General features: G+C 44.0%; 1 protein-coding gene across 2 annotated transcripts in view; it reads left to right on the top strand.

The window, feature by feature from the left end:
- The first annotated feature begins 552 nt into the window (after window positions 1-552).
- filip1l (filamin A interacting protein 1-like) overlaps window positions 553-20,978 on the top strand; it is a 41,661-nt gene continuing 21,235 nt past the window's right edge. For both annotated transcript variants that reach the window (XM_045214198.1, XM_045214199.1), the window contains exons 1-3: window positions 553-893; window positions 2,329-2,502; window positions 2,941-3,119. In XM_045214198.1, the coding sequence (XP_045070133.1) occupies window positions 573-893; window positions 2,329-2,502; window positions 2,941-3,119 (674 nt within the window). In that variant the 5' untranslated portion in view covers window positions 553-572. The remainder of the gene's footprint in view (window positions 894-2,328; window positions 2,503-2,940; window positions 3,120-20,978) is intronic.

A 20,978-nucleotide genomic window follows, 5' to 3' on the forward strand; every position in this document is an offset into this window, starting at 1 on the left:
GTTCAAGCAGACTGCTGCTTGTGGTGATGACATCATCCCTGAATCATTCCGTGCCTTGCCTGTGTACATATGCAGTCAAACAGCTATCCCTCTTCCTAATAAACTGTCAGCCAGGCCAGGCCACTAATACAACTGATGATGTAATGAATGTTTCAAGGGGTTTTCTTTTTTTCCTCAGATCAAACACACAGGACAGAGATTGGCCTATGCCTATTCAGGATTTATTTTCACAATCACTTTTTCATCAAGGTGTACGTATACCTTTCCCGGTACTATACAACTCAGAAAACGATAAATGACACTGTGAATGGAGCTTAAGACTGTCGGGCCATTCATGGCTTCATCATTGTCATGAGTCAGTGATTTAACCAAACCACGGTCTTATCCAATGATACAAAGCCTGGACGACTGCGCTTCGGGGCTGAATAAAACAGATCACTCCATTCACAGCACAGCTGTCTCCCGCCCCAACCCACCAACCCACCAACCCTTTACCCCACGGCTACACCCCACCCCACCTATTAATCTCCTCCCACTATGTTCCTTCCTGTTCCCCCCGCAGGTAAACAACCATGCGTTCCCATAGCAACAGCCTAGAGGACGCCGCCAAGGCCAAGCTGGCGCAGCATCAGGCAGGATCGCGGCGGCGGGCCACAGAACGTGAGGAGCCACAGGGCAGGGGTGCAGGACGGGCCAGACACAGGGAGCCTCCCGATGACACGGGCACAAACACAGGCACTGTCCAGAGGAAGGACAAGGAGGGCAGTGGCAGCAGTGGGAGTGGCAGTGCCAGCAGTAACAGCCGGAGGGAGAAGGCAGCAGGCGGGAAGGCCAGGGACCTCTCCCGAGATGACCTTCTGTTCCTGCTGTCTATGCTGGAGGGAGAACTGCAGGTGAGGAGAGACTGTGAGACTAGGGCCAGGGTTTGGCTGGACTGGGCTGGTTCATGGGTTATTAGGTGAGGAGACACTGTGAGAGGGTGGACCACTAGAGACTGGGCCAGGTGTGGGCTGGACTGGGTCAGATTAGAGTATAGTAGTTCATGGCTACACTAACAGGTCATATGACCAGAGTAGCATAGAGTAGATTAGCTACTGAGTCATGTTAGATTGAACATGGTGAGGGCTTGGCATTAGACTGGGTCCTAACATGAGTTATCTGGGATAAGGGTCAACCGAGCCATGGGTAGTCTAGCTATAGGACAGGCTTCTTGGTAATACTAAACCATGGGTAGTCTAGCTATAGGACAGGCTTCTTGGTAATACTAAACCATGGGTAGTCTAGCTATAGGACAGGCTTGTTGGTAATACTAAACCATGGGTAGTCTAGCTATAGGACAGGCTTCTTGGTAATACTAAACCATGGGTAGTCTAGCTATAGGACAGGCTTCTTGGTAATACTAAACCATGGGTAGTCTAGCTATAGGACAGGCTTGTTGGTAATACTAAACCATGGGTAGTCTAGCTATAGGACAGGCTTGTTGGTAATACTAAACCATGGGTAGTCTAGCTATAGGACAGGCTTGTTGGTAATACTAAACCATGGGTAGTCTAGCTATAGGACAGGCTTGTTGGTAATAGACAGACAGATAACAGCTGGGGAGCTGTAGAGGGTTTCTGACATCAGACAGCTAACAGTAGACCTAGTAGTCTCACACTGATGGATGGTGCAGGCATCAATAGCACAGAGACCTATAAACAGAGATGAACCCACAAGATGAACCTATTAAATTGCAGAGCAGCGCATCTCCAACCTTATAGAAATCCTGAAGACTTCAGGTCTAATCCATCCTGCAGACATCAAGAGGCTCAAGATGTGTCCCAAGTGGCGCTCTATTCCCTATATAGTGCACTACTTTTAACCCGGCACCATAGGGCTCTGGTCAAAAAGTAGTGCACTGTGTAGGGAATAGGGTGCCATTTGGAACGCATCCTCAGAGCCCTGGTGGCCTTGGCTGGAGGAGTGGAGAGGTGGCGCTCATTTGTGATGGAGCGTGACTCTAGGCATCTGGAGAAACGGAGGGATGGAGAGAGGGATTTGTGGTTTGATCTGGGGCATGGTGCATGGTGCTTTTTTCCTTAGATTCATGCTCATAGAACTCTTTCTTCCTCTCTCTCTCTCTCTCTCTCTCTCTCTCTCTCTCTCTCTCTCTCTCTCTCTCTCTCTCTCTCTCTCTCTCTCTCTCTCTCTCTCTCTCTCTCTCTCTCTCTCTCTCTCTCTCTCTCTCTCTCTCTCTCTCTCTCTCTCTCTCTCTCTCTCTCTCTCTCTCTCTCTCTCTCTCTCTCTCTCTCTCTCTCTCTCTCTCTCTCTCTCTCTCCCCGAACACAGGCCAGAGACGAGGTGATCACAGTGTTGAAGGCTGAGAAGATTGACTTGGCCCTCCTGGAGGCCCAGTATGGGTTCGTCACCCCACAGAAGGTCCTTCAGGCCCTGCAGAGAGACACCGTCCAGAGCAAGGCTGAGACCTTCCAGGAGGACATCTACGAGAGGCCCATGGCTGAGGTAGCACAGTCACAACACATTCAATACAGCAGCTCAGTAAAGACTGGGGTCAGTGAAGTGTAGCACCCTGATAAGGTGACGTGGAAGGGTTGAGACTTGAGACTTATAACTTCAGCTACAGTAGATGGGCGGCGGGTAGCCTAGCGGTTAAGAGCGTTGGGCCAGTAACCGAAAGGTCGCTGGCTCAAATCCCCGAGCCGACTAGGTGAAAAATCTGTTGATGTGCAATTGAGCAAGGCACTTAACCCTAATTGCTCCTGTAAGTCGCTATGGATAAGAGTGTCTGCTGAAATGTATATGAAGTAGCTACTTTGTAGGTTCAAAGATTGACTATGGGATTTTGTCTCATGACTGGACAATCATGTATTAAAATACATTTATACATCCTATATCACCTCACATAGAGGAGTGGTCAGTAAATGCTCTGGTCTGGCCTAGCTGGACAAGCTGGTGGAGAAGCAGAGGGAGACCCACCGTCGCATGCTGGAGCAGCTGCTGCTGACTGAGCAGTCCCACAAGCACGCCCTGTACAAGCTGGAGGACGAGAAGAGGAACCATGGAGACTTCATGAGGAAGAGCGACGAGTTCACCAACCTGCTGGAGCAGGAACGAGAGAGGTCTGTTTGTTGCTCTGTTTCTCAACTTAACAAACATACATTACCGTTCAAAAGTTTGGGGTCACTTAGAAATGTCAGGTCGCTAGTTGAGTATCTGGAGCATCAGCAATTGTGGGTTCGATTACTGGCTCAAAATGGCCAGAAGCAAAGAACATGCGCAGAAGCAGGCACGGACTCATGTATGAACACACACACATACGGATGCACACACACTCACACACACACACAAGAGCTGAGCACCCTCCTCAGAAAGGTTCCTCAAGGTGTTGAATGAATGATCTTGAAATTAACACCTACATGCCAAAACCTTTTTGGATGGTTTGTAATTACTGTTTTCTCTTAGAAAAGAGGGGCTTTAAACCAAAAGCTTGATAAATAATTCAATACATCAGTATCAGGCTGCCTTTGATTGGTAATCCCCTTATAAATGATCTGGCTGTATTATAACCCAGGTTGTGTTGAGACATGTTATCGTAAGTTGATAGAGTGATGCATAATGCCAAAGAAGCTTTACTCATTGGCTTCCAAAGCACAATTGACCAACCCTGAATAGTTAGAGACAGATTCATACTGATGTTTGTGTAGGCTAGATATTGGAGTAATACATGCTCTTCATGGTTAGCTGGTATTTACCTGGAATTCAGAACGACATTATGAATAGCAGACTGTAGTTACATACAGAGAAATCGTTCTTGAAGGTTCCCAGTTTTACACACGTTTAGCTTTCAACCAGGTTTCTGCAACTCTGTGATAATTGAACTGTAATATACTCTATGTATAATATTACAGGAAATTAATGGGCATGCCAAGGAGATGTCAAAAACAAACTCTACATTACACTCTATACACGTTAACAGATCATCTGACAGAGTCCAGTTTCCCCCTATTATAGACATTAATAGTGTCGTAACTCAAACATGACCCAGACTCATTTTGTTACTTAGAAACTCGACCATAGTTTGCAGATCGGGACTGTTGAAGTCAAACCCGATGACTTGGCCCAAAATGAAACTGCCTTTGCCGTTGTTATAAGCAACATCTCCCTCTCTCTCTCTCTTGAGCTCTGCAAACACATACTCTGGCAGATTCTCTGTGTCAAAGTAATGTCTTTATATGGCAAAGTCAGTCAGTGTGAAGTGAAGTCAGAGAGATCTGGCTTAAGTGTATCCAACCTGACTGAGAACATTCAAGCCCTAACAGGGAGTTCACCTTCTGACTGAGGCTATGCCTTCATGTAGAGACATCTATCATTGTAAATCGGTGTAAAACGGACTAGACTGTACCATACAGGTACAGTATGACCCCCTCCCTCCATCTCTCCCTCCATCTCTCCCTCCTTCCATCCATCCCTCCCTCTAGCGGTCTCTGCTGCTTCAGCCAGATTACTTTACACGTCCACCAAATCACTTCAGAGAGAGAGAGAGAGATTTGGCCATCAGCCCGGTCCAGAGCGAGGTGCCCTAATTATGTTGACCGCATTATCAGAACCTCTCTGGGTCGGTCGGTGTGTTTGGCTTGGCGGACCGCGGCCACGGCCTGGGCCTGCAGTACTGGACTCAGTCACGGTTCGGAGGAGCGTGTCAGGAAGTGATGGAGTGCCATGATAAATATCCCTCCGTCCAGGGATCACGTTAATTACTCTGTGAGAACAAGGCGAAAGATTTATACAGGAGAGAAAGAACACAGTGGTCGAGGAGGAAAAGAGCATTAATCATACTGCATGTTCAACAAGATGTCAGGTCGCCATGGTAATGATTAAAGTTTGGCCAAAGCTTTGTAGACTAGAGGACATCCAGATTTCGGCTTGAGTGTGTAAACTGTAAAGAAAGTAGAGCTGGAAGTTTTCTTCTACATCTGCCTTCGTCATCTGGCTTCGCTCGGAGACAGGCTAGAGCAGAGCTAGAGCAACAAGTGAAGTGCTTGGGGAACAATGGTAGAGTAAAGGTGGGTGTCTCTGAGGTGTTGCCTTACCTCATCTAATCCCTGGTTGTTTGTCTAGACTATCCTCAAAAGACCGATTTTTACATGGCTATAATCTGGGTAATTATGATATTATGCTATACTCTTACAAACTATTAAATATCTACAGAGTCAGCAACCCTTAAGATTACTTAAGGGTTCTGTTCTATTACGACTGTATCCTTTAGGCTCTTAATAAGTAGCATATATGACGAACAGTGTTTATTCAAGCCAAACAAAATAACTAAATTAAGTTGGGCCAGAACAAAGAAACAGTGGAGTCACTTGTCCAAAGTAACTCTGCAGATTTACATTCAATAGCCCACCAGCACGTACACAGACTGTCACATGTGTTACTGTCTTGTCTTGTGTTTACCATTTGGACCAAACATGGACATGAACCAGGGGGTAAAAAGGCTTATTTGAACCATAAACCTTTTTGGTCAAAATGGAAACACATTCTCTTGGACTCTCTTGGGTGTCTGCAGCAAAAATAATTCCCTGAAGCAACTTCAATAAATATTGTAACTGTAGCAGGGACCTCATACGTCGTGTGGCAGCTTCTGTTCTGAAGACAGACATTCCAAAACATTATCACAGGGGGCAGAAACACAAATCAGCAACACAGCAAAACCTCAAAACACAGAATGTAGATAGACAAACCAATTATCATTCGTCTGAAGAGAGCAACAATAGCCTCTGTGATCTAAGTACTAAAGCTTGGCTACAGTTCACCTGTTTGAAGAGCACTGCGCAGCACCAGTTTTTGATTTCATGCCCGTTAATCCATTGTTGTATGATGCATTTTCGCTGGATGCAGTCATTTCCTTTCTGGACCATGCTGGCAAACAGCAAGTGTGATTACATACTACGAGGGCTATGTGTAGCAGGGATTTGAGAACGGACGAGACACCAGAGCTCCCTCTCTCTCTCTCTCTCTCTCTCTCTCTCTCTCTCTCTCTCTCTCTCTCTCTCTCTCTCTCTCTCTCTCTCTCTCTCTCTCTCTCTCTCTCTCTCTCTCTCTCTCTCTCTCTCTCTCTCTCTCTCTCCGTCTCCTCCTCCTCTCTCTCTCTCTCTCTCTCTCTCTTTCTTTCTCTCTTTCTCTCTTTCTTTCTTTCTTTCTTTCTTTCTTTCTTTCTTTCTTTCTTTCTTTCTTTCTTTCTTTCTTTCTCTCTCTCTCTCTCTCTCTCTCTCTCTCTCTCTCTCTCTCTCTCTCTCTCTCTCTCTCTCTCTCTCTCTCTCTCTCTCTCTCTCTCTCTCTCTCTCTCTCTCTCTCTCTCTCTCTCTCTCTCTCTCTCTCTCTCCGTCTCCTCCTCTCTCTCTCTCTCTCTCTCCCTCCTCTCTCTCTCTCTCTCCGTCTCCTCCTCTCTCTCTCTATCTCCATCTCCTCCTCTCTTTCTCTCACTCTTTCTCATTGTCTCTTTCTTCCTCTATATTTTGGCACTGAGCCTCCAACTGTTGGGTTGGAAAGCCTGGGGGTTAGAGGGCAAGGGGGGAGAGGGAGTTTGAGGGGGTTGATAGAGGTCAAGCAGCCCCCTCTGATGAATTGGCTAACGAGCCACGTCCAGGCCTGATGACCTCACTGCAGTGTACAGTGTGTTTGTGTGTGTGTGTTTGCGTGTGTGTGTGTGTGTGTGTGTGTGTGTGTGTGTGTGTGTGTGTGTGTGTGTGTAGTGGGGCTTGAGAGCAGAGCAGCACAGAGCACTCTAACCATCAGCAGATGTTGCCTAAAACATGACTTCAACACGCGTGTTACGTATGGTACAGAGGTGCTTCAGCACACTCAGTCTCTTTTGGGTTTGAAAGGTGAAAGGTTAACTTGGTTGACTAGGATGATAATATGCAAATCTGGATGTTTTTATTTTCTTGCTAGTGGGTGACTATACCTTTAGACAAATATGATGTTTGTCATGAAAAAGTAGCACTCTGGTCATTGATTTGACAGCACAGTAAGATGGATGGGTGTTCTCTCTCTACCTCTCTAAAGTCCCATCTCACACACAGGGGCTTAGTGTGCCGGCCCACTGACTCTGTCATGATTACATCATTCAGGTGCATCTGGAACATTCCACTGCCATGCCATCATTCCTGGGATGCTTATTATCTGCCTTCGTCCCAAATGGCACCCTATTCCCTATGTAGGGTACTACTCTGGTCAAAAGTAGTGCACTATATAGGGAATAGGGTGCCATTTGGGACGCACATCCTTCCCAGTTCTCGAAGATAGAACATTGGGTGTTTTGATCTTCTTCCATGAATTCATTATAATTTATGAGCAGGAACAGCATACCTCTCTCAGTATGGCTACACCTTCATGGTAGGTTGTGAGAATCGACTACAAATGTCCAGGACTATGTTTTAAGAAGTTATCATCCAGCTGTTACTGGTGCAAGCACAAGCAGGATCCCCTGTCACATCTTCACTATCTCTGTTAGATGCTATTACTCTCTCATTAACTACTAGAGGCAGCAGAATGATGAATCATCTGTTGCTGACCAATTAGATTCCAGAGCATCCAGCCAAGACTCTAACAGTTGGTCATGACTTTAATGAATAGCACACCTGTATTGCCACGGCTCCCAGAATGCTTTGCTACACTTACGCATGCTGTACATTCCTGTTTGGAATTTCAGTGTAGGGTTGAAGGTATAGAGCAAACATGACAGAATGTTGTGACTTGCCAGCAAAATGTTTATCCCCAGCAAGGAGTAAGATGAACAAAACATGATATCATCTTTAGTGTTACATTTTTTATATTATTGTTTATTTCTGCTTTTTGATGTGGAAAGAGAAAGAGTTGCAAACATAGAGGTCATGGACGTGGAAGGGAGAAGAGCAAAGAGAAACACACTTGCAGTAAGCAAACTCTCAATGACTTTGTTTTACATGTGTGGAGTGGTGACGTTGTTTGAAATGTGTGTAGTAGTGTGCTCTAAGGCCCGACCACAGGAACTGTGGTGAGGTCCAGAATCATCACACAACTATGACATATCCACCAACTCCTTCTAAACATACAGATGGCACAGACTCCCTTCGATATGCTTTGTCCAAACAAAGCGGGCTGTAACTCAGCTCCAGTTGCGTCAGTACATCTTTGACCTTCCACTTCTGGGAAATACGGACTGAGTACATTTTGCAAACATACCTCCATGCATTCAGCATTTCTGCAAGTGTGAGAGTTGTGTCAGTGTCCTAGGAGTCATCCTTTGAAAACTGCCATTCACAATAATACTGCTTTTTTTGTATGAAAATACCACACCTATTAACCAGACTTGTTAGACGATTATTGTAGTTAATGTGGTTTGTTTTATGACTTCCTCTCTGAATAGTTTATTGTCTGAACTTGAAAAGCCTGTATATATTTTTTATGGCAGTTCACATTATACAGTGTGTATTCAGGTAGAAACGTATCCTCTTGAGGTGGTTGTAGCTACAAACTAAACTAAAGATGGAACCTAAGGGGAAATCCACCTCTCTCTCTTCTTTTATGTTACAGTTGTAGGATCTTAATTTGATCAACCTGTTGAAAACTTTTTTTTTTTTTTACTTATATTTGTGGTGTGGTTTTCATATACAGTTGAAGTCGGAAGTTTACATACACCTTAGCCAAATACATTTAAACTCAGTTTTTCACAATTCCTGACTTTTAATCCTAGTAAAAATTCCCTGTCTTAGGTCAGTTAGGATCACCACTTTATTTTAAGAATGTGAAATGTCAGAATAATAGTAGAGAGAATTATTTCTTTCAGCTTTTATTTCTTTCATCACTTTCCCAGTGGGTCAGAAGTTTACATACACTCAATTAGTATTTGGTAGCATTGCCTTTAAATTGTTTAACTTGGGTCAAATGTTTCGGGTAGCCTTCCACAAGCTTCCCACAATAAGTTGGGTGAATTTTGGCCCATTCATCCTGACAGAGCTGGTGTAACTGAGTCAGGTTTGTAGGCCTCCTTGCTCGCACACGCTTTTTCAGTTCTGCCCACAAATTGTCTATAGGATTGAGGTCAGGGCTTTGTGATGGCCACTCCATTACTTTGACTTTGTTGTCCTTAAGCCACTTTGCCACAACTTTGTGTCATTGTCCATTTGGAAGACCCATTTGCGATCAAGCTTTAACTTCCTGACTGATGTCTTGAGATGTTGCTTCAATATATCCACATAATTGTCCTTCCTCATGATGCCATCTATTTTGTGAAGTGCACCAGTCCCTCCTGAAGCAAAGCACCCCCACAGCATGATGCTGCAACCCCTGTGCTTCACGTTTGGGATGGTGTTCTTCGGCTTGCAAGCACCCCCTTTTTCCTCCAAACATAACGATGGTCATTATGGCCAAACAGTTCTATTTTTGTTTCATCAGACCAGAGGACATTTCTCCAAAAAGTACGATCTTTGTCCCCATGTGAAGTTGCAAACCGTAGTCTGTCTTTTTTATGGCGGTTTTGGAGCAGTGGCTCCTTCCTTGCTGAGCGGTCTTTTAGGTTATGTCGATATAGGACTCGTTTTACTGTGGATATAGATACTTTTGTACCTGTTTCCTCCAGCATCTTCACAAGGTCCTTTGCTGTTGTTCTGGGATTGATTTGCACTTTTCGCACGAAAGTACATTAATCTCTAGGAGACAGAACGTGTCTCCTTCCTGAGCAGTATGACGGCTGCGTGGTCCCATGGTGTTTATACTTGCATACTATTGTTTGTATAGATGAACGTGGTACCTTCAGGCGTTTGGAAATTGCTCCCAAGGATGAACCAGACTTGTGGAGGTCTACAATTTTCTTTCTGAGGTCTTGGCTGATTTCTTTTGATTTCCCCATGATGTCAAGCAAAGAGGCACTGAGTTTGAAGGTAGGCCTTGAAATACATCCACAGGTACACCTCCAATTGACTCAAATTATGTCAATTAGCCTATCAGAAGCTTCTAAAGCCATGACATCACCTTCTGGAATTTTCCAAGCTGTTTAAAAGCACAGTCAACTTAGTGTATGTAAACTTCTGACCCACTGGAATTGTGATACAGTGAATTATAAGTGAAATAATCTGTCTGTAAACAATTGTTGGAAAAATTACTTGTGTCATGCACAAAGAAGATGTCCTAACCGACTTGCCAAACTATAGTTAGTTAACAAGAAATTTGTGGAGTGGTTGAAAAACTAGTTTAAATGACTCCAACCTAAGTGTATGTAAACTTCTGACTTCAACTGTAAGCCCTTTTGGGCTTCCAACCTCACCTAAACCTAAACCAGGGAACTTTCCTTCAATGCATGACATTTAAATCTTGTAGTCTATTTGAAGTTTTAAAAGGATTCTAAAGTTTGTAATTACCACTTTGAAATTTCTAACTTGATTTTCCCTTATGAAAAATGCATCAACCCCTACAAAAATGTCCATTTAATTATAATCCACATAATAATTCAAATTTCCTGTTGCTGCAGGATTACGTTCCTGCTGTGAGAAACTGGTCAAATTAAGATCCCACACCTGTATACACTGTCATTGTTTCACACAGGCGTGGCCTTGGACCGATTGGAAAATGTGAGCTGATTCCTGATTGTGACCTAACAGACTAGTCTGCCAACACTCCGTCTTCCTCTTCTACTGTCAGATAGTGAAAGGATTGTCTAGCCATGGACGTGATGATGATGCGACCAACATTTTGATCAGTGTGCTCCACTAAGGTCTGCCTCTAATAGAACTGAAGCAGATCCCACCAGGTTACGTATTGTGCCGAGAAAGCCTGTTAAAAACCCACTGCACAACTAATGGACAGTTTTAGTGCACCGTACTCAATACACAAGATCTACAATGATGTCCATCTTGAACCTCAACCTGTAATGTGTCTAGGAGGTGAACTATAACTAAAACCTTGGACATAATGATTAAAGGCCCGTTTTACGACATGTAAGTGCTTTTCTTAGTGTGCAGAGCTGTCAGACGTTTCTCCGTTCCCTCTGTAAATGTGTGGGCCAATTAGGTCCGGGGAGCCGTCATTGTATGGCGTCATGTGATTACATATCTCTGACAGAATGCAGTGATTAGCCTGGCAGACCACAGAGTACATACTCTACTCTCAGCTCCTATTTTCCCCCTGAGAGAGAGAGAGAGAGAGAGCGAGAGAGCGAGAGAGCGAGAGAGTGTATTACTTTGGATGATTAAGCATATCAGTGCTTTGCATAATGAACAATGCCTCCCACTCCTTCCCTCCCGCATTTTCATGCACTGTAAAACTCTCCAACTTTTGGGGAATTTAAGCCCAGTTAAGATTTGCCAAGTTTGTGTCACTGTCCCTTGTATAAATGGATTCCTCCCTTGCGTAAGTATGTCCAGCTATTAGGGTTTCATTTCACTCCCCCAGAGGTATTCCAAAAAGTAAATGGAACTTTGGAAAAAAAATCTATCAGTTAACACACCAGTATGCCTGAAATGTCTTCCCCATGTTCTGCCTCCGTATGATCTGGTGAGTGAGTAAAGACAAGTCTTCGATTACAACAGAGGAGCAAAAATGCCAGGAATTACATGTTGAGGATACTTTTACCAACAAAGGATAGCTTTTCTGATTAATCTCTCTGTAGCAGTTGTTTGAGTGGATAGCCTACACAGTACCTCTTAAATTATGACTGGCACAACATGGGTAAAGGAAGTTCTTTTCATATTGTCAGGCTGGAAGGAAGCGCCCGACAGCGAGAACTTTGGGTGTGTCCCAAATGGCACCCCATTCCCTATATAGTGCACTACTTATGACCAGAGCCCTATGGACCCTGGTCAAAAGTATAATGCATTATAACGGGAAAAGGGTGCCATTTGGGACGCAGACTTGGACATGACGTCTCTGAGGCTGGCAGCAGCAGCTGTGTCTGTCTGTACAATGTGCTGGTGCTGCTCACACTCTCCCGCCAACATGGTGTCAAGATAGTGAGTGAATTATGGGGAAAAAGGAGCCCAGAGCTGCCAGCTGAAATCTCTTGTCATGGTGAATGCATTCTCCATTCTCCGGGCCGGACGGCTCTCTCTCTGTCTGGCTGAATTGTGCAAACGTTTCATTCAAACTTGGATGTGGCAAACATTTCTTTCTGTTTTGATGGCGTCTGCCCATAATCACAGTGGCATTTTACGCTAATCTTTTCGGAAGAATTATATTTGCAATCTTGTGTCATTCTGTGTTCTGTCGTGTCATTTGACATTCAGCCGTCAGTAACAACACATGCCAAAAGAGACATGAAAATGTTTTGTACAAGCCAGGAGGCTGGGTCACTCCAGAGTTAAGGGGCTTATCTCTGACATGACTTGCCCCTGATGTAAGGTCTAATGGTTTATGTCAAGTACTGTGTGTAGCTTAAGCTCTCACTGTTTTGACACCAGTCTAACAAATTACACTCTCCCAGGAAATTCATGTAATCAGCGCCTTATGACCTCACATCCTCTTTCTACCAATGGGATCTGGGATGACGAGGGCCACAGACACTAGGCTGTAAAACAAAAGTCACTTACAACTCCGCATTGTTACAAACACCAACAGATTCTAAGCCATAACTCTTTGGGTTACTTTAGATACTTCTATTCCACAGATGTAAACGTGAGCATTCACCATATACTAGGAGTAATGTTCCAAGGCCATGTTGTGTACGTCCTCTATGAGTCAGTGTTGGATTTATATCTGCTATTATTCATTGGGTTATCCCATCAACATGGAAGGCAATGTGGTGTACACACTTCCAGCCTCTGTGTGTACACACAGTTTTATTAACTTTGTATAAAATCTAAAATTGACCTCGTAACTCGCGCAAAGCGTTAGGAAACTGCTAATTTTGAGGTGAGAACTGTTCATTACTAACATTTATGGGGACGGAGTTTCAATTTACTTTTCCTTGACGGAATTCGTCTGCTGACGTAGACTCGACATGGCCATCATCAAGTTTGTTTACTTGTTTGGTGTGAATGCAGCCCTTTGTTAGAGGCAAGCTAGGTCAGTCTGCTAATAACTGTTATCTAACATGTCCCCACCCACCACTCACCCTCTCTAACACAGGGAATTTACAAGTGTGAACTTTCAAATGTAACAAGTCCAAGAAGAATGGACTGGCTGAAACTGAGACAAGGGGTTGAGTTTGTGGTTACAATGGGACAGATGAATAGTTTGTGGTTAAAATTGGAAAGATTAATTCAAGGCCATATCCTGAAGCCTTGGGAGAACTTGTCGAGACTGAAGGTGGTCGGATGTCAAGTCATGATATAGAAACCAAACCGTAAAACTAGACGAGGTGTTTGGCTGAAACAATAAAGAGCTGTCACAGGGACCGCCCTGTCCCAATGCATCTTGGGGGCTTTGATGAGATGTTTCAACCAGGGAAATAAGAGCCACAGTAGTCTTAAATGTCTCCGTCCTCTTCTCTTGGCCCAATGCAGGTGTCTGTGATGATTGATGAAGACCTTTTCCATTTATTCTAAAGGTCACATGAATGAAGACGATTGCGAAATCCGTCTATATACAAAATTGGATACCTCGGCTATGTAGCAAAACCTGAAAAATGCAACACTTGCGATGGCAACACAACGACACACAGTACAAGACAACCAGAATCATGTAAGTTCTTCACAAATGCCACGTGGACCAAGTGTAAAAGCGCTAAATCAAAACATGTTAACATTTTACAAGCCCACCAAGCTTCAAGGAGAACATTACAGAAATGTAATTCAAATCGTGTGAATACCCCTGGCTTAACATAAAACGAAATCCAGGCTTTTTACGACAGGAATTCAGAGATTTGACCAGTTCTCAGTCAATTGTAACAAGTATACAGCAGGCCCAATGGCTGGAACGGCTAATTATAGTAGTTTTAAAGGCCACACAACTCAGAAGACTACTTACATCAACTGCAGCACTATAGAAAAACAACATCACACAGAAACATCATCTGATTACAAGATAGTGGTTAGCAAATCCATCCTTGGCACAACTGCTTTTGAGCAACCATTTCAAATGAATAATCAAGTTCCTGCTCTACCCTCAGCCGTCCTATCTTTCTACACGACTGAATAAGCAACACACTGTGTGTTATTATCCTATTATGTTGGTGTTTGAAGCAGATCTTATATTATTCTCTTGATGTTATGAGTGGTTCGGGGGGTGGGGGTACAGTTTACCACAGCTTTAGAGAAACCTGAGAGGGCAATTTGTGAAACATTAAAGGATACAGCAACAGCACATGAGGCCAGGGGGAACTGAACAGGATCAGATATCTACAGTACCATTGACCCCCCCCCCCCCCTTACTTTTCTCTCCCTCTACATAAAAACATATGGTCAGACTGTGTCAAGCAGCAGCAGCAGAGGGAACCAATATCTGGAGATAAATGTGTGGGGGTCACTCCCCAGGTAATCCTCTGGCAATAAAAGAGGTGCCTTACTGAGAACTTTAAGAGTTGGAGTGGGGGGCGGGGTTCACAATAAGTTCATGCTGGAGTCTAGTGAGTTGAAGAGGCCATAGAGTTGGCTTAGTGAGAGAGTGAACTGGGAAGTACCAATGCAAGAGTGAGGAGGCTGAACACAAGTCAGGTTCTGACACTGTTAGTCTCTGTCAGGGATGCTGCTGGTTGAGGTGGTGTTATATCAAAGGGTTTACAGTCTTTGGTTACTTTTTTGTATTTTTGTATTTCTTGTATTCAATATTTCAGCCTCCCTCAAGTCATAAGAAAATGGTTCCAAATGACACAAAATGTAGCCGTAAACTGAAACGTACAACACTATTGTAAAGTTTGTTGTTACCATGTACCATAGATACTACAGTACATCTGCAACTTGGGATCCAGATGTAGTTTCAACCACGGCAACAAGTTGGTACCACACATACCAAGACATTGACATCCTATTTACAATTCTAGGGTTAGACTGAGGACATTGCACAGCACTCCTCCTCCACCTGCTCTTCCCTGGCTTGTATCATCAGTATGAATGGTTTATGACAATACTCATAATCTTTCAGTACGTAGCTAGAGAGAAGGTAGAAATTATGTGGACAAGCAAGCACATGAGAATAAAACCCCATGCATAAACACTGTTCTTGGATCTCTAATTTAATGTAAGTATAGTATGACCTCATATTTTAAAGCACACTCATTTTTAAAACAAAGAACATAATGATCTCACGTTTTAAGCTCCCATATATTACTGGCAGTTTTATGATTACCCAAAATAACAAAGACAAAATCTGATATAGCTTTTTGGCTCAGTGACTGCCAGTAAAGTTTTGGCTCGGTTCCGTTTGGCACCGCCGCACCGGGGAAGTGTCCAAACTTGAACATCCTATTATAAATTGCGGGTATAACTGTTTGTAGACAACGTGCATTAACTTGACTACAGTGACTTTGCTCTAGGCTCAATGGCAGACCTTTATATCAAACCTAAAAGTATTCCTCTATATGTCTTCCTTCACACTTGGGAGGGGCCAGATGGCCTAGGCTGGGTTAGGCTAGTTTGGTCGCTCTACAGTCCTCCCTCTCATCTCTCCAAGGTTTCCCACTGTAGAGACAGACACAGAGAGCAGGGCCCCAACCCACCCCCCCTCAAGGGCCCAGACAGATACAAACCATCTGTTGTGTCTTGTCATTGAGGTGAGAAAACTCTCGGCCCAGACGATGACAGCATCAACATGGGCCGGGTGAGTCGTGAGTGCAAGGGAAGCTCTCATTAATAAATCAACACTGATCCCTAAGTCTATGCCAGCCTGACATGGGCCTGTAGTAGTGATGTCCACCATTTCCTGTTTATCATGACTACAGACCTCATGCTAAGGAAAGCTTGATGAATTCGAGGAGGGAGAGATAATGGCCGTGGTGAGGGGGGTGTTTCAGACACTCAATGAGAGCTGAGCTGCCTGGACAGGAGACAGCTAGACAATAGAGTGAACTCTCTCCAACTAACCAGGATCCCAAACCACAGCCCTCCTCCTCCCATCCTCCCATCTCTCCATCCTCCCATCCCTCCTCCTCCCATCCTCTCATCCCTCCTCCTCCCATCCTCCCATCCCTCCTCCTCCCATCCTCTCATCCCTCCTCCTCCCATCCTCCCATCCCTCCTCCTCCCATCCTCCCATCCCTCCTCCTCCCTCTTATGGAAGCTCCAGGAGGGGGGATGATGTCATTCTCAGTCAGACACAACGAACCACAATCTCAACCTAAACACACACACACACACACACACACACACACACACACACCACCGAAGAAATCTGTCATCTGCCGTCCAGAGTCTCTGCTAAGTAAATTCACGCCTAAAGCCCCAATCACCATCATTTACATTCCTAGTCAACACACAGACTCACATCTTTATCTGTTGTCTAGGCCAGTGGGTTCAACCCAGAGCTCCAGCTAGCAGTTGGTTGGCTTGCTGTAACGGAAAACCTGACTAGCCAGCTGAATGATAAGGCAGGGACTAGGGAGGATTAGGGAGTGGACAACTCCTGTAATAAAGCATGTGAAGTGATGCTGTAGCGATCCCTTGGTTGTCATTGATGTGTCTTAATGTGCCATCAGAGGCCTATTCATGGAACCAGCCCACAATCTGAACCCACCTTGTCGGGGTTATAACACATGTACAGTAGAATAGTATTGTCTTCTTGAGACCTGGCACTCTTTTGGGTGGCTGGTTAAAATGAAAGCTTTGTTCTAACGCTGGTTACTTCTTCTGTAGAACATCATAATCTAATTCTAGAATTGTTTCCAGAGAAGAGACAGAAAAGTTTCCCCACGGTCCAGGGCTATTTTGAAATAGCTATGCGATGAAGTTGTGTCACTGGGGGCATATTTACTTCCTAATAGGGGATATAGCCTGTGGATTCTTCCACCAATGCATCACAAAATAATGAAACCATGGATTAGAAAACCATTTCCGCTGCATATAATCACTGACCACTGTTTATAGATGATGCATGCAGAGGGAAATGACGAATATATCTTTATTAAGAACCACTTTAGTCCCAGGCAACAGCAGCAGCAGCCCCCGGTCGCTTGCGTTTAACAAGTGTTGCTTATGTTAGCCGTAATCTAACGCAGCTCCGGTGTTTTTTGACTTTGAAGTGCAGGTATGTTAATTACACTAATTCTAGCCCTGTATTGTTTCAAGCTGGGACCTTGCTGGAAGGAACACTATACACTTAGAACAGCAGTATGGGTGGAAGGGAGTGGCTGTACAAGTTAAACAGCAGCTTCCTCTCCTTAGCACCTTTTCCCAAACCGTAAATAACAAAGGCAACCGGTGATTTAACGCTTAGCAACAGCATATTTGAGGTTTATTGAATTATCGTTCTACCTACAGTAGCTAGGCCAAGCATATCAGTTCTGGATTCATGTTCAAGAGGATAGGACAGACAGGGAAAGACATTGAGGATTATGAGCAGGGCATGTCCATATATCAGACATATTTACAAGTTCATGGGTAGTGACAACAACAAGTTTCCATCTGGAGCATATGAAAGATGACTGGAATACAAGTCTGTAGAGAGATACATGACTACTATTAAATAATACAGGTTTATACACAACATATAAGTTTATGATCAGAGCCTTTAAACCATGACCATGGTAGCAGTTGCTGATCCAGGGTCAGATCTACAGTGCCTTCGGAAAGTATTCACACCCCTTGACTCTTTCCACATTTTGTTGTGTTACAGCCTGAATTTAAAATTGATTACATTTAGATTTTTTTGTCACTTGCCTACACAAAATTAATTAAAAATGAAAAGCTGAAATGTCTTGAGTCAATAAGTATTCAACCCCTTTGTTATGGCAAGCCTAAATAAGTTCAGGGGTAAAATTGTGCTTAAGTCACATAATAAGTTGCATGGACTCACTCTGTGTGCTATAATAGTGTTTAACATGATTTTGGAATGACTACCTCATTTCTGTACCCCACACATACAATTATCTGTAAGGTCCCTCAGTCGAGCAGTGAATTTCAAACACAGATTCAGCCACAAAGACCAGGGAGGTTTTCCAATGCCTCGCAAAGAAAGGCACCTATTGGTAAATAAAAATAGAAACTGACATTGAATATCCCTTTGAGCATGGTGAAGTTATTAATTACACTTTGGATGGTGTATCAATACACTCAGTCACTACAAAGATACAGGTGACCTTCCTAACTCAGTTCCCGGAGAGGAAGGACACCACTCAGGGATTCTACCATGAGGCCAATGTTGACTTTAAAACAGTTACAGTTTAATGGCTGTGATAAGAGAAAACTGAGGATGGATCAACAACATTGTAGTTACTCCACAATACTAACCTGAATGACAGAGTGAAAAGAAGGAAGCCTGTACAGAATAAAAAATATTCCAAAATATGCATCCTGTTTGCCATAAGGCACTAAAGTAAAACTGCACAAAAATTGACAAAGAAATTAACTTTATGTCCTCAATACAAAGCATTATGTTTGGGGCAAATCCAGCACAACACATCACTGAGTCCCACTCTTCATATTTTCAAGTATGGTGGTGGCTGTATCATGTTATGGGTATGCGTGTCATCGGCAAGGACTAGGGAGTTTTTTTTGGGATAAAAATAAAAGGAATAGAGTTAAGCACAGGCAAAGTCCTAGAGGAAAACCTGGTTTAGTCTGCTTTCCATCAGACACTGAGAGACAAATTCACCTTTCAGCAGGACAATAACCTAAAACACAAGGCCAAATATACACTGGAGTTGCTTACCAAGAAAACATTAAATGTTCCTGAGTGGCCTAGTTACAGTTTGGACATAAATCGGCTTGAAAATCTATGGCAAGACTTGAAAATGGCTACAGTGGCTTGCGAAAGTATTCACCCCCCTTGGCATTTTTCCTATTTTGTTGCCTTACAACCTGGAATTAAAATGGATTTTTGGGGGGTTTATCTCATTTGATTTATACAACATGCCTACCACTTTGAAGATGCTATTTTTTTGGGGGGGGTGAAACAAACAAGAAATAAGACAAAAAAACAGAAAACCTGATCGTGCATAACTATTCACCCCCCAAAGTCAATACTTTGTAGAGCCACCTTTTGCAGCAATTACAGCTTGAAGTCTCTTGGGGTGTCTCTATAAGCTTGGCACATCTAGCCACTGGGATTTTTGCCCATTCTTCAAGGCAAAACTGCTCCAGCTCCTTCAAGTTGGATAGGTTCCGCTAGTGTACAGCAATCTTTAAGTCATACCACAGATTCTCAATTGGATTGAGGTCTGGGCTTTGACTAGGCCATTCCAAGACATTTAAATGTTTCCCCTTAAACCACTTGAGTGTTGCTTTAGCAGTATGCTTAGGTTCATTGTCCTGCTGGAAGGGGAACCTCCATCCCAGTCTCAAATCTCTGGAAGACATACAGGTTTCCCTCAAGAATTTCCCTGCATTTAGCGCCATCCATCATTCCTTCAATTCTGACCAGTTTCCCAGTCCCTGCCGATGAAACCATCCCCACAGCATGATGCTGCCACCACCATGCTTCACTGTGGGGATGGTGTTCTCGGGGTGATGAGAGGTGTTGGGTTTGCACCAGACATAGCGTTTTTCTTGATGGCCAAAAAGCTCTCATCTGACCAGAGTACCTTCTTCCATATGTTTGGGGAGTCTCCCACATGACTTTTGGCGAACACCAAACGTGTTTGCTTATTTCTGTCTTTAAGCAATGGCTTTTTTCTGGCCACTCTTCCGTAAAGCCCAGCTCTGTGGAGTGTACGGCTTAAATTGGTCCTATGGACAGATACTCCAATCTCCGCTGTGGAACTTTGCAGCTCCTTCAGGGTTATCTTTGGTCTATTTGTTGCCTCTCTGATTAATGCCCTCCATGCCTGGTCCATGAGTTTTGGTGGGCGGCCCTCTCTTGGCAGGTTTGTTGTGGTGCCATATTCTTTTCATTTTTTAATAATGGATTTAATGGTGCTCCGTGGGATGTTCAAAGTTTCTGATATTTTTTTATAGCGCAAACCTGTACTTCTCCACAACTTTGTCCCTGACCTGTTTGGAGAGCTCCTTGGTCTTCATGGTGCCGCTTGCTTGGTGGTACCCCTTGCTGTCTGCAGACTCTGGGTTCTGGCTTTGTAACTTCGTGACAGAACGATCCGGCCTTCTGTCACGAGTTACAAAGCCAGAACCCAGAAGCAGACCAGGACAAGGTAAGTTGAAACGAAGGTAGTGTTTATTTACAAATTCAAGAGTGATGCTGAATCCAGGGAACAGAGCTGGCGGCGTGATGAATTGTTGGGGTGCAGTGGTTGATCCAATCATGGCTTCGGCCGCCGACCACCAGGCAGAGGTTGGATGAAGGTTCGGACGAAAGTGACTGCAGATGGAACAAAACGAGGTAAGTAAACAACAAACCAACAAGGTGCAAAACAACAAAACTAACGCTAGAAGCTCTAAGACTGATACTTGTAAACCTACTGTTCATGTAACCGATCCGCAGGGAATGAATGTTAGGCCAGAGCCTAAGAAGGGTGATGATCAGGACCAGGTGTGGGATTGCTGATGGGATGCAAGTGCGGAATCAAGAGAGCTCCCCGGAGCGTTCCAGAACCCTCGGGAAACTGGAGATCCCGAGCAGAAAACGAGTCCACAGACAGGACCCGACTCAGACTGCCGGGATCGTTACACTTAGTGGTGTTGTAGACTCTGGGGCCTTTCAGAACAGGTGTATATATACTGAGATAATGTGACACTTAGATTGCACACAGGTGGACTTTATTTAACTGATTATGTGACTTCTGAAGGTAATTGGTTGCACCAGATCTTATTTAGGGGCTTCATAGCAACGGGGGTGAATACATACAGTGGGGGAAAAAAGTATTTAGTCAGCCACCAATTGTGCAAGTTCTCCCACTTAAAAAGATGAGAGAGGCCTGTAATTTTCATCATAGGTACACGTCAACTATGACAGACAAAAGG

This window comes from Coregonus clupeaformis, unplaced genomic scaffold (assembly GCF_020615455.1).
Source record: "Coregonus clupeaformis isolate EN_2021a unplaced genomic scaffold, ASM2061545v1 scaf0215, whole genome shotgun sequence".
NCBI lineage: Eukaryota > Metazoa > Chordata > Actinopteri > Salmoniformes > Salmonidae > Coregonus > Coregonus clupeaformis.